The sequence below is a fragment of the Hippoglossus stenolepis genome, chromosome 20, assembly GCF_022539355.2.
Source record: "Hippoglossus stenolepis isolate QCI-W04-F060 chromosome 20, HSTE1.2, whole genome shotgun sequence".
NCBI classification, from domain to species: domain Eukaryota; kingdom Metazoa; phylum Chordata; class Actinopteri; order Pleuronectiformes; family Pleuronectidae; genus Hippoglossus; species Hippoglossus stenolepis.
In genome coordinates, this window is record NC_061502.1 from 10,075,480 (window position 1) to 10,089,050 (window position 13,571).

A 13,571-nucleotide genomic window follows, 5' to 3' on the forward strand; every position below is an offset into this window, starting at 1 on the left:
TTGTTTCATTGAGTTATTCACCCTCTTATGTAGAATTTAAGGCAAGGATAAAAATGTACATGTCTCCTTTGGTTTATCATAGTTTACTCAGGCACAGTTTCAGTCACACTGTAACTGATACTGGGAATCTTTGAGTTCTTAACTATCCACAAACACCAAGATCATGCATATGGATCTGAAAGATGTGGAGCTTTTTTTTCTTGATTCATTGAGTCATGAAGTAATAAACTTTCATAAACTAGTATATATCTCATTGAATAAATCACAAACAACTGTAGTTGCTCTCAGACAGTGTGGCAACAGAGGCAGATGCCTTCAAACCAGAGACGTGCACAGACATTTTGGGGGGCAGGGGTTCAAGACAAGAGATAATTATATGTAAAGAAATGTTTTATAACCAAAAGATAAATATAGTATCATATCTCTGACTTACTTAACAATTTATTTTAATACCCTCACACTCACACACACACATACACAATTGTGATATACTCAACAGTTCACAATGGTCTTCTTTAGTATTCACTAGGTTTATCACAAGAGCAGGCAACAACAAAGGAAACAATGCCACAATGTGGACTATGCTATTAGTTTCTAGTATATATTCAGTATAACACACCCACACACAGTAAGTGATGGTGACAAGGACTTAGTTTCACTACTTCTCTCTAGTAAGAAAAAGGGCAGAGGCTCAAGCCCTCTTTGATGTCTACGCAGTGTGACATCAAAGGCAGCTGCCTCCAAACAGTGTGACAACAAAGGCAGCTGCCTGCGGAAGTGCCTCTATGACCTGCCTCTGCCACGATTTGAGCTCGCCGTTACTGCTACAACTTGTTGTTTAATCATAAGTATTTTGCGTTGGAAAATAACAAGACTGACAGATTTCAGCTGTCACTGTCACTGTTTACCCTTGCCAATCCAAAAGCGTTTTGTGGACTCAAATACTTCACCCACCCTTCCATCAGCATAGTGGTGAGTAGATAATGAGTGAATGTTCATTCTTGGGTGAACTATCCCTTTAAAGGTCCAGTGTGTAGAATGTAGTGACATCTAGTGGTGAAGTTGCATGTTGCAGCTGAATGCCCCTCCCCCTCCCTTTCCAAACATGAAAGAGAACCTGTGGTATCCTCAGTTATGAAGTCATAAAATTTAAACAGGACTACTGTAAGAAACATGGCAGCCTTCATGACTTCAAGACTTTATTGTCATATGCACAACAATTACATACAGCAGTCGCTGGCATGAAATTCTTGAGTCAGAGTCCACACACTCCATAGAAAGGACCTGCTCCCGATGTAAATATAGAAGTATTTAAATATGAAGGGCCTATTCTTGGGTAAAGAAAGTCCCCTTCACCTAAATCTTACACACTGGACCTTTGAGTGATAAAACTAAGCTTCTAATGGACAAACTATGCTTTATTCTGTGTATTTTAGCTGAGAGTTCAGTGAAGTAAAGCGACCCAACCAACAGAAGCATGAGCTGGCAGTGTGGTGCAGCTCAGCCCATTTTGATGGATGAGGAGGTTGTGCAGAGGGCAGTTGATGAGCAAACTCCTCAAGATCAGGCTGGAAGAATTACAAGGGCGGAGGGAGTACTCTTTAATGAAGTCGTCACGATACGTCTGGACTTCAAATGTAAGAAAAAACCTTATAAAAATATCAATCAGTGTATGAAAGTGAAATGTGCTTAGGTATGTGATATATCGTCTGTTCACAGACATCCTGAAGATTGACAACCTATGGGACTTCACATCCTTGACCAGGCTTCATTTAAACAACAACTTCATTAAGAAGATTGCGGGTGTGGACCATCTGGTGAATCTGACATGGCTCAGTAAGATGAAGCTTTGTATTTGCATCGTATGGTTCAAAAACATGTATTGAGTCCAATAACTACCACAAATAAACATCATTCTGAATGTGTCTTTTAGATCTGTCATTCAACAGAATAGAGAAAATCGAGGGTCTGGCGTCTCTGCGGAAGCTTGAACTTCTGAATTTGTCCAACAACAGAATCTCTGTCATTGAAAACATCGATCAACTTGACGCTCTCACTCATTTCTGCATCGCAAACAACCTCCTTGAACAACTGGATAATGTAAAAAACAACAAATCACTTTGTCTGTCACATATATTAAATGTAATAGGTTGATTTGTAACATTTGTGTACTGCATTATCTTTATACAACATATACCCTAATGTAATTGTAATTCATTTTAAAGGTGCTCTGCCTCAGGAAAATCAAGAAACTGTTCACTCTCAACCTCTCTGGAAATCCTATCTCAAAGGAGGATGATTACAGTTTATTCATTGCGGCCTTCTTTCCAAACTTGAGGTGCCTGGACTACAGATTACTTAGTGAGGAGACGGTAAGTATAAATAATGATGACAGTTATAATCTATTGTTTTCTGCTTTAAAGCAAACATATATTTTATAGCTAATGTTCTTTAAAGCCATGACAATGCCTAAGTCTCTTTCCATGTTGATATTGTATTAAAACTCTCTGTGCAGAAAAAGGAAGCATCTATCAAATACTTCGGTGCCGTTGAGAAAATGAGACAAGAAGAGCTGCAGAAACAACAAGCCGATGATGCTGAGCAAAGCCAGAGAGCGGAACTCCAATTGCACACAGTAACCTATAAGCTCTTGTTTGTGATGCACAATCCCTGCATTGTCCACTGAGCTCTCAAACGCACAAATGCACAGTGTGACAGGTCAGTTATTTTGCCCTACAGGACGCCTTTGTGGAGTTCCTCAATGGATCTAATCTGTTTAAGAGCATGTTCAAAGATGATCCAGAAGCAGAGACACTACAAAGTGTGACAGGAGTGGCTGATCTGCTTAAAACATATCCTTTGATTCTTGGCTTTCTCATCCATGCTGGTGTATTAATGACATACTAATCTGGGAAATCAGTCCTTAAATTCCTTGACCCAACTCTTACATTTGAGCAGGAAATGGTGGAGCTGTGTGAGCAGGTATTCGAAATAGGCTTGGCAGAGCATAAACAAAGAGAGGCAGAGGTTAACGCCTTCCTCAGTGGTCGCACAAAGGTTGTGACAGATTACCAGAAGAAAGCATCGCAGACTTTGATAGAATTTGAGGAGCAACACCAAGAGGTGAGCTGGGCCATACATAATGTTTTTAAAGGACTTGCACCGTGGAATTTAAATAGATAATAACTCATTAAATCTGCTTTTAGTAGATAAACATCTCTGATGTTCATGACACAAGTGAATTTCCCTGGTGTAGAATATATAGTTTATAGTTTATATTTATTTTATGCCTTTCTAGAGGACTTGGGAGTTGCAGCAGTTATCAGACCAAGGCACACTGCAGGTCAAGGTCGGCCACTGCAACGATGCAATCAACCAGCTCTCAGACAGCCTAATGTCACTGGAGCTTAGGCTCAACAAACAGGTGGACGTAAGTGTGTGTGTGTTTTTGTATTTGTGTTTGTGTAAGCTGGAAGTCAATCTGTAACTGTGTACAAATTATTATAGATGCTATAGATTTAGATTAAATACTTCAAGAACTCTTTTTTTATTAATTTCAGGACATCATCAAAGAGTTGGACATCAATATCTCAGACATGGTTTGCAGCTTCACTGAAACTGTTCAAGGAATATATCCTTTTCATTTTTTTTGCATCATTTGCAATGACATTGAGTCAGTATTGTTGTAAATTAGACAGAGAGACAATATCAAGCTACATCTTAATACAATGCCAGATTAATGCACCAAAGCATAATGGCAAGAACTAACTCTGTCTACCCTAGTCTTACCCTCACTTGTGAACAACATCTTAAGAAACCCCCTTCACTTTCTCTTAATCCAATTTGACCCCATTGCAGGTACCTGTTTTGCCCTGTCAATAATTAAGTCCTGTGTAAATGACATCTTTAACACAAACATACATTTGCCCAATGTCGATATCTGGAGGATAATTATCATCGGAATGTGGGAGATATTGCTTTGGCAACTCTGGATAAAGTGGCCTCGGGCAGCATGATAAAGGACATGTCAGGTGACGCTAGATGGGTAAGTGTTGTCTCTTTTGTACCGAACTGGCTAAATGATAGGATTATAGTCACTGTAGACTGCTATAGCCTCATAGTTAAAGCGCTGCTTACAGCATATTACTGTCTGCACACTCTGCCATGTTGACTCTCCAGTGCTATCCTACAGCCACCACTCTTAAAGACCATATAATTTCTCACTTCATGTTATATATGAAAATATAAAGCAGAATTATTAACTAATGTGAACGCTGATGACAGAGATTAATCTCAATTGGTCAGATGATGCAAACACATGGGTCATTACCAGTGTCAGTGACCTCACACCCTCGTACCTGTTCTCTCTCCATAGCTGTTTACAAACAGAAACATGGTGATGGAAGCACTGGCCACCGCCCACGATAACCACCTGATGAAGATCAATGACAGAGAGACTCAGATAGTTGCAGGTGTCAGTGCCTGGAAAGTGTCCCTCATTAAAGGGGTAGGGAGCTGGAATTACCTTAGAACAAGCAGCCCAGTTTATATTTTGTATGATTGACAAACCTCACCTTCGTAACTCACTGTCTTGTTATTGTTTGCCTTTTGTCTTTATGGCTTATTACAGATTCAAGACAAAGAGCTTAAGCAGAACCCCACGAACCTCAAATATATTGACTATTTGTGGGAACAGATGGAGGAGTTCCAGTTGCAAGATCTTTGAGTCAAACATTCATTTCATTCACATATTTGTGATTAAAATGGAACAGGACACTCTCACAGCCTTCTGGGACCACTGTCATACAACAAATGTCACTGTGTTCAAGTAAAAATATTCATCAGTTGTTTTATGTATTTGTTCCATAACCAATAACACATTTAGGACCTGTTCATCCACTCTATTTCCACCTTTTTTGAGACAATAAAGAAATATTGATAACCATTATGCTGCTTCAGCTCTTTCCTTGATCCCCAGATGAGCAAATACGTGTATCTGGTTTTATTGTGGTGCACACAACTCTCTTTAAAGGGCCCATATTTAACACTTCTCTGGACCTAATTTGAGGTATTGGTACCCCTAAGATGATATATCAGTGGTTTAAAGTCTAAAAAACTGCTGCAATGTTATTCCATGTCCTCTCTTCTGCCTCTCCCTGAAGCTGCAGACAGAACAGGCTGCTTTTGCCTTCCTCTTGAGCCCCTCCTCTGATTGGCTGACTGCACTTTGAGTGACACACGACCAGGCTTATCACCGGTCTCATTCTGGCACATTAACGATCTCTCTGGTAAACACAGCAGAAAGTCACATTATGTTTGCAGCTATAGAAGACCAGCCACATATTCACAGTCGGTTACAACAGGATGTTACTGAATGGTAAGTTACACCGTCCTCATGTTTGTTCAAGTTTTAGCAGGACAGTCGGCCAATATAGGAGTAAGTCCTGAGTTTCAGTACGGAGTTTCAATACGGAGTTTCAGTACGGAGTTTCAGTACGGAGTTTCAGTCCTGAGTTACAGTACAGAGTTTCCATACGGAGTTTCAGTCCCGAGTTACAGTACAGAGTTTCAATACGGAGTTTCAGTCCCGAGTTACAGTACAGAGTTTCCATACGGAGTTTCAGTCCCGAGTTACAGTACAGAGTTTCAATATGGAGTTTCAGTACGGTCTACGTTACTCCGTACGTCTACGTTACTCCGTACTGCTGCATGTAAGGCATGCGGTGAGCAGTGTGGAACAGCTGTATCCTTGAGGATTTGCTGTAGGTTGAGAGTCTGTGGTGAAATGAGCCGAGCACACTGACACAGCACGTCAGAAGAAATAAAGTGGAACCACTGGTCTCAAATAGTAACGTTCTTAGGAGGAATGTGCACGGACACATTTTCTTCCTTGCATCCTTCCACGCTGCAGTGTTTCTTCAGTGTTGTTTGTTGTGGTTAGCCTGTGGTAGCTAACAAGCTGCTAGCTCAGCAACATGTCTGCTTGGTGTCGAGTTCGATGTGGAGGGGAGTAGGGGTGGTGGTGGGGAGCGGGGGTGGTGGGTTCGGAGGCTGGACTAGTACCGGCTTGGTGGGGCTGAGAGAAGAGTGCGATTCCATGATGACATCATACGGAGAGGAAGTACAAAACGCGACGCTTCAATAACATATTTCTCAGTGAGTGAAAAAGTCCGCGGAGTGACTGTTTTCATACTTTGAATAGCCTTTATGCATGAGAACTAAATGGAAGAGAAAGCCTGTAGACACAAAGTGCATAACTGAACAATTTATTTGTTTTAAGAGAAGATAAAAAGTCGTGCAATATGTTGCATAGAACAGACTTTGGTTTTGAAGAGATATATGAAAAAACTACAGCTTGAAATACTTCTATAAGCGTTTATTTACTGTAAAGAAGGGGAAGTCCAAATTCTTGGCCCCATCACCGATGTAGATGTATCCGTGCTGTGGCGTCATTGGCACGTGGTAGAAGGTCAGGCCGAGCCACAACAGGCTTCGAAGCACGCACACTTTGCTGCCACATTCAAACTGGAGATTCCATGATCCTGCAGACAAGGGCAGAAAGCTTGTAAACAGTTGATACATGCAAGAGGCTGCAACGTCATGTTCCCTGACTGTAAAGTAGACGACTGGAGTTTTATTTTGAAATTACTCCAAGACAGATATGCCGTTCACATGCCAGGAGCAGCTAAGGGATTCATTTTTGTTGTTGTGTATAAAGGAACATTAGGCGGCATGTTTTGGTGCCGGGTAAACTGAGCTCTGTGGCTTCACCTTTAGGAATGTCATCACTCAGCACATCCAGGAAGTCAATAGCTGGGTTGAGTTGACTCGTCTCTAGGATGCTTTTCTTCTTCAGATTCTTTGGTTCGCTGAAGTGCAGGAAACTGTCGAGCTTTCCTGCCTCAGAGTGAGACAGACCTGGGGAACAATGCACATAAGAAATAAACTTTTACACAGGGTACAGAACTGTAAGTTAACCAAATACATTTGAAAAGGCATTAGGAAACATTTCCAAACCATAACCCTAACCCTAACCCATTTGACGTATTGGTCCAATTGACATAAATACCACATTTTAACAAGGCTTGATGAAACCACTTACACGCAGCTGCAAACATTAATGCTCCACAATGGGACTTAGATTCACACATGAAGTGAAACAGTAAAATCGTATTACCGCCAAAGCTGCGGTTGATCTGGACAAGGCCGTGCGGACTCTTGACGAATGCACCTCGTGGTACCACAGACACTTCCTCTTCGATGTGATGAATTGTCACTGCCAGCCTGCTCTCCTCATTCACTTTGGTCTGAAACCAAGAGCAGATTTTCATATCAACCACAGGAACGAATCACAGAAGTGCACCAGTAAGACTCTTTTGTACTCTCTTCTTCTGCCATCTGCGTTTATTAGTGTGTTAGCAGGATGACACAAAAACTACTGGACGGATTACCACAGAACTTGGTGGAAGGGTGTGGTGATGCGTCAGTGTTGTGGCTCATTGGGCAGATTCCGAAAACCTTTTTTCACTTTCTTTAACATTTTTGTTGATGACTCAGAGAATTTTGTGTGAATCTTTATGAAAAAGAAAAAGATATTTAGGTGGTTGATATCTATCACTGTGTGAAATTTCATGCTGATCCAATACAAATCTAGATGTAATTAAATGTGGTTCCATAAAGGGTGTAGTTTTTTCAGCCGCTGTAGAGCTAGAAACCTGTAAGTAGCACTAATGTGTAGTTTAGAAATGTAAAGTAATGGGGCCTTAGCTATAAGGCTTGTTTTAATTGTAGGGGACTGCTGAGCCTCGGGGGACATATGTGCTCTGCTGAGTGCAATCCTAGTTTTATTGTATGTTTAATTTAGGTCCCACATTTATCTTTGTTATTATTTGTAGTTGAGCGTAGTTCTGATCCATGACGCTAAGCTAAAATATTTTCCTTTGCATAAAAATAGATGGATGGATGTATTTGTAAACATCCTCCAGGATCCCTTTGTCTATATTGTACACCTAAATGACTCTTGTGTCTCTGTGACTTGGAAGTACTTTATATCAACACAGTACTGATCATACTCACCACTACCTCCTCTTCTTCATCTCCTTCTCCTAGCCTGCTGGTGACCCGATGCTCGTACATATGTGAGGGGTCTCCTGTGAAGCGACCCTTGGCAGCGCCGGACACTTGGTCGATTAAAGGGCCTGTGGCAGGGGGCAGCAGGAACCAGTCCACACAGTCCAAACTGGAGGAAACAGCCATAACACACACAATCAGGTTTTGTCTACACACAGTAGATGAATGAAACTGAATCACAGGCGAGATTCTCCCACCTATACAGATTCTTCCTATCCTTCATCTCATCCTCTCCTCTCCCCTGAGCAATAAAATAATCCGCCTTCGACCCCAGCACTTTGCCCCAGAGCATGACTCGCTGGAACTTGTAGTTTTTCTGCAGAATCACCAAGGAAGTCTGCAGGGCGGCTTTTTGCTCTTCATTCAGAGTATTCAGGTACAGCGACTGTGAATCCATCGTTACTCTAGTTCTCAGTGAACCTTTTTACAGTGTCTTTAATACGAATCTCAACATCACTGCAGTGTTTTCTCCAGTAAGGGTAAGCTCAAATCGTGATGGTGGCATGGGCAGCTCGTAGAGGTACTTCCGGTGGCAGCTGACTTTGTTGTCAAACTGTTTAGAGGCAGCTGCCTTTGTTGTCCAACTGTTTAGAGGCAGCTGCCTTTGGAGTCCAAGCAGTGTGACAACAAAGGCAGCTGCCTCTAAACAGTGTGGCAACAAATTAAAGATTAAGTTTAACGTTCAACTTACTGTTGACGTGTTGCGTAAGTGTTATTGCATCTTCCACTGTGCGATTGTCACTTCTAGCGATTGTCACTTTAGACGGTTACATTTTTTCAGTGGGTACCTGGAGTGAAGCCAACCAAAGTTGTATATAAGAGAAAGGATGATGAGGAATGTGTGGATAAGGGTGTTGGCTGGGATGAGACTCATGTGAAAGGACTTATTAAATCTGCAGATTAACCCTAACCCTAACAAGAGTGTTTTTGACCTGAACAGATCTATAAGTCTGTATGTAGTGAGAGTGATAGCACCACCTGCTGCCAAAAGGAAGCACTTATTTTCGTCTGTGACGTCAATGGTTCCTGTGACAACCCCAGACTGCTGGTCTCAAGGGAAACGGAAATCGTCAACAGCAGCGTGCAGTGTTTTCAGTTCTGACGCGTTTCTACGTCTTGTTATTATCTGGGATTAAAGAGCGTTAGTTCATATTTCTGGGATTAAGTACGTTTTGTTAATGGAGGGTTTTGTTTCCCAGGCTCAGAGTTTACAGGCTCTGTCTGCTCTGTTATCAACTCAACAGGAGGAAGAAGAAGAAGAAGAAGAGAGCAAAAAGGTGACAGTCGTCACACAGCTGGGTCCTGGACACATTGGTCCCCCACCCACAAAAGATAAAGACGGGACCACTGCCTATGTGAAGAGGAACAGTAAAGATATGAGGGGGTCGCTGACAGCTCCCAGTTTGATGATCTGACTGACCTGCGGCCACAGCCTGAGTATGAAATAATCCTGAAGCAGAGGGTGGGGACAAAGGATGTCTTCTTGGGCTTGAGTAGAAAGGATCCATCATCCATGTGCTGTGAAGCCATGCTGGTGAAAATCAAACTGCCAGACACTAAAGCAACCGATGTGGTCCTGGATGTAAAAGAGAAGTTCCTTGATCTACGGACACCAAAGCACAAACTGGGTCTCCATCTCCCCAATGCTGTCCATAGCCACAAGGGCAAAGCTCAATTCTTCAGTGAGCGAGAGGAGCTGGAGGTGACACTGTTTCTGAAATGGCCCATGGATTTTATCAACATGCGATAAGATGGAATGAGAATGTCCCCATGAGTATTCGGAGGAAATAGAAAAAAAAGTGATGGAGATGATACATATACTGTCTGTGTAGAATTTTTTTTAAATAGAATTGAGAAATGGTCAGTATAAATCCTGTTTATTTCCTGAAAGTCTCACATGTAAATGTTAAGTTAGTGCTGTTACTACATACATTTATTAAATGTATATGATGGTTTTCAAATAAATATAAAAAATGCAACAAAAAAAAAGAAGCGGGTATCACAAGGATCTTGACTGCCAACAATCCAAATGCACCCCAAAATGTTGTACGCTACAGCTTCAAGGAACAATCCTACAAGCCTGTTGTTGTGGACCAAATGTCTGTTCACTTTGTGTTGGAGGGCAGCCTTATACATCAAGACTGATAAGGCCAGAGGGGGTCTCCCAGGAGAGGCTGTAACACTGGAAAGAGGAGCAGAACCTGATGAGGAGAAAACAGAAACCCAGGCTACACCAGTAGAAGGTGAAGGGGAAGTGGAGGACGTTAGAGAAGAAGACAGACCAGACAGTGTTGCCTCCAAAACAGACAAGAAGCAGGCAGACCTTCAATAACCCACTAAGGGAAAGAAGCACCCAGACTGAACCTCCTCCACGCAGCAACTTCTCTGCCACTGCTAATCAGTGGGAGATGTATGACGCATACGTGGAGGAGCTGCAAAAACAAGAACAAAATAAAGAGAAGCAGCAAGCCACACTACCGAAGAGGGTGATGTTGATGGAGAGCGACGACCTCACCAAAGTAGGAAAAGCATCCAAGGTCTTTGAACAAATGATCCATCAAATTACATTTGTTGACATAGCACAGGATTTCAAAAGAAAAATTCCTGGATCTACCCCCTGATCCCAAACCACACAAAACATTAATGGGTTCCACCCTGACCCACAATGCATCATTTCACCGTGGTAATCAGCACAACAATCGCAGACAAAAAACCTCCTTGGTGGAGGTAATAATATTGTAATTGTAGGATGAATGATGATTTTTTACAGAAACCTGCATTATATGATATGGACAGAGAACAACCTCATTGCTAGCGGAAGAATACATGAGTGCCTTGTAATGTGCTGTATAACCACATGATGGCGTCACGCAGCTGCAGCTGGCTGTGTTGTTGTGAGGCAGCCTCCAGTTTGATGAATCACTAGCATCAGATAAGGAAGTCTCTGTGAAACTATGACGGCAGAGCCTCTTATCTTCACTCCCTGCTATTATTACAATAACATCATGCTAAGAATGCATGCATGTGTAATGATACTGTACATACACCTGTTGCCTCTCCTCTTAGGACAAAGAAGAACAGTTCCAAAAGGTTTAGATACAAAATTATAACAATAAGTCACGTCTCTCTTGGTCGTCCTCAAGTGTCCTTTAACATGTACCTTTAACTTGTCCGTCTGCTGTGAGGGAATGATTGAGATTGACAGGCAGGAGGTACAGCAACAGAATTACTGTGTCGGATGAAAGTTTTAAACGTGAGCAGAGAATATGAGAAGGTTGGATCAGGACCATTCTGAAGTATCTCACTGCTCTGTGGTTATGTTTTTTTCTTCTGATAGACAATTTGCTGAATTAAACATGATGTACCGAGCAGCACTGGACAATGGAGGCCTCTGAGATGATCAGATTTTAATGAGATGTATTTTCTACTAAATATTAACATTTCACTTCGCACAAAAGGTTATTGGCTTACTTGTTGTTAACTCATTTATTTCCATTTCGTCTCCTGAAAAGAGAGTTTCGTTGTGTTCACGTTAAAGGGCAGTCGAAGACATATTTGGCCAAGTGTGACTTGTGTTGTCAAAACAGGTCTGGAAACAGATAAAAAGAGGAAAACTGTGTTATTTATTTATTATTAAGGAAATAGGAGCCGATTCAAAGATGCAAAGAGAAACCAAACTGGACATAAATAATTATAATTAATTATTATTAAAGGAAAAACCATAGTGACCCATTAAAAACTTAAATGACGAGAAAGAAACAAAGTTTGCTGAAGTGGTTCAATTACAAAATGGTGAAAGTTATTGATTTGAGCACTCTGTCAAAACATTCAGTCAAAACATAATATGTCTGAAATCAGAAATACGTCTGATAATGTCCTAATTGAGCTGAATATTTTAAAGTTTGAATGGAATTTCTATGTTGCAGCATGTATCACTTGTTTAGAATCCAGAAAGTGCATGGTGGCATAATAGGAAACTATAATAATACAATATAATACAACATAAGCTGGCGACCTGTGTCCAGGGTGCACCCCACCTCTCGCCATATGTCAGCTGGCTCTACAGCCCCCTGTGCCCCTTAAAGGATAGATGGTGCAGCTGATGGATGGATGTTTGGAGGTGATCTGACATTTTTGAAATTCAGTAAGTTTGAAGAAAAAAAATTGTAATCATAGTGACACCATTATCACACCCGTCCCAACATGTCGCCGTTTCCAATACAATTTTTTTAAAGATGAAACGGGGTTAGTTGAGTATCAAAGGACATTTCAACCAAACAAGGACAAGAGTGTGATATCAGATGCGAAGAACATACGAGGACTAACTAATGATTTAACACTTCTTTTGAATATTTAGTCCTTGGCTCCCGACGTCGCCGCTCCGCATTAGAAGGGCCCCAACATTAACTAACAGCTCATTTGATTTATTTTTACACAGCAGCTCTCCTCTGTCTAATACCCTCATCAGCATTCATACCTTGCTGTGATGATTCGGGACAATGCTTCTTTATTGAGGAAGTGATCTCACCCTTGAGTGCCAGAATCAGCCTTTTTTACAGCCCATCTCCTCGGGGCCTCATCCATCACCAAGGTGTCTGGGCGACACGGCCACCAGACACATACTAACTCATTTAAGGAGCGGGACGCACGGGGACGTATCACTCAAGATCACTAACTCACTTAGTGAAGGAGGATGTGCTGAAAAATCTCCAGCTTGCTCCAAGTCCCTTAGCGGGAGTTTTTGACCACAGGTAAATAAGAAGGTTATTTAGCTCCTGCTGACAGATAAGGAGGGATAAAGGACAAATGGCTTCACTTGGTTTTTGATTTGTCTTTCTAGTCATCCATCTGTATTCTTCTATGGTTTTACTGGCACCGAGTCCTCTCTACTCCTCCCATCTCCTGTTCGAAAGTAAGATTCATAAATATATTTTGTACGAACAAATTAAATCTCACGCTTCATACTACAGACACAGAAGGGACCGGTTGCAGCTGAAGGCAGCGTGTCCGTCGACTTAACACTTCCTTTATCGACTGTAAACTCAATCAAACACCATGTAATCCAAAGTAAATATCAGTTTCTCCAATCACCTCTCTAATAAAAACACCGCTCTGCTCCTCAGCCTGAGAAATTTCAAATTACATTTTCAAAATGAACGCTGTACACATGGTGTTAGGATGGATCCACCTCTAATAAATACAATAATCGACTTTATTTTATTTATTGAATTTGAAGATGTATTTAAGCCTCAGTTCTCTGACGTATTTGGATTTTGGATATTTGGATTAAATAGAACCTTGTAATGTTATTGTAGCTGAAGTTGCTGTTTTTAGCTCATGTTAAACTGTTTGTAAAACATGTTTATTTTATATTATGTTTGAAATTCGAAATGTATACAGAATAAAAACAACTTTTTGCCTCCAATATTATCATAACAAAC

General features: G+C 41.2%; 2 protein-coding genes and 1 pseudogene across 2 annotated transcripts; 2 read left to right on the forward strand and 1 right to left on the reverse strand.

Annotated features, from left to right (window-relative positions):
• The first annotated feature begins 1,477 nt into the window (after positions 1-1,477).
• On the forward strand, positions 1,478-4,726 carry LOC118099839 (dynein regulatory complex subunit 3-like). Its single transcript, XM_035144617.2, has 12 exons — positions 1,478-1,637; positions 1,720-1,836; positions 1,934-2,100; positions 2,226-2,372; positions 2,516-2,635; positions 2,740-2,852; positions 2,949-3,123; positions 3,299-3,430; positions 3,561-3,631; positions 3,922-4,045; positions 4,376-4,507; positions 4,631-4,726. The coding sequence occupies exons 1-12, from the start codon at positions 1,478-1,480 to the stop codon at positions 4,724-4,726; spliced, it is 1,554 nt and encodes a 517-aa protein (XP_035000508.1).
• Positions 4,727-5,687: 961 nt separating this feature from the next.
• On the reverse strand, positions 5,688-8,586 carry LOC118099840 (radial spoke head protein 9 homolog). Its single transcript, XM_035144618.2, has 7 exons — positions 8,328-8,586; positions 8,077-8,239; positions 7,178-7,307; positions 6,772-6,918; positions 6,385-6,542; positions 5,976-6,076; positions 5,688-5,775 (listed from the first exon to the last, which is right to left on the reverse strand). Exons 1-7 carry the CDS (start codon positions 8,525-8,527, stop codon positions 5,688-5,690), a joined length of 987 nt encoding a protein of 328 aa, XP_035000509.2. The 5' UTR covers positions 8,528-8,586.
• Positions 8,587-9,048: 462 nt separating this feature from the next.
• Positions 9,049-10,116, forward strand: LOC118099541 (annotated as a pseudogene).
• Positions 10,117-13,571: the final 3,455 nt, after the last annotated feature.

Coding starts and splice junctions, on each gene's coding strand:
- LOC118099840 (XM_035144618.2), bottom strand. CDS start 8,527: ATGGATTCACAGTCGCTGTACCTGAATACTCTGAATGAAGAGCAAAAA. Junction 7,308..8,076: donor ATGAAGAAGAGGAGGTAGTG/GTGAGTATGATC, acceptor TCTTGGTTTCAG/ACCAAAGTGAATGAGGAGAG. Junction 6,919..7,177: donor GATCAACCGCAGCTTTGGCG/GTAATACGATTT, acceptor ATTGTTCCCCAG/GTCTGTCTCACTCTGAGGCA.
- LOC118099839 (XM_035144617.2), top strand. CDS start 1,478: ATGAGCTGGCAGTGTGGTGCAGCTCAGCCCATTTTGATGGATGAGGAG. Junction 2,373..2,515: donor GATTACTTAGTGAGGAGACG/GTAAGTATAAAT, acceptor CTCTCTGTGCAG/AAAAAGGAAGCATCTATCAA. Junction 3,632..3,921: donor ACTGAAACTGTTCAAGGAAT/ATATCCTTTTCA, acceptor ACACAAACATAC/ATTTGCCCAATGTCGATATC.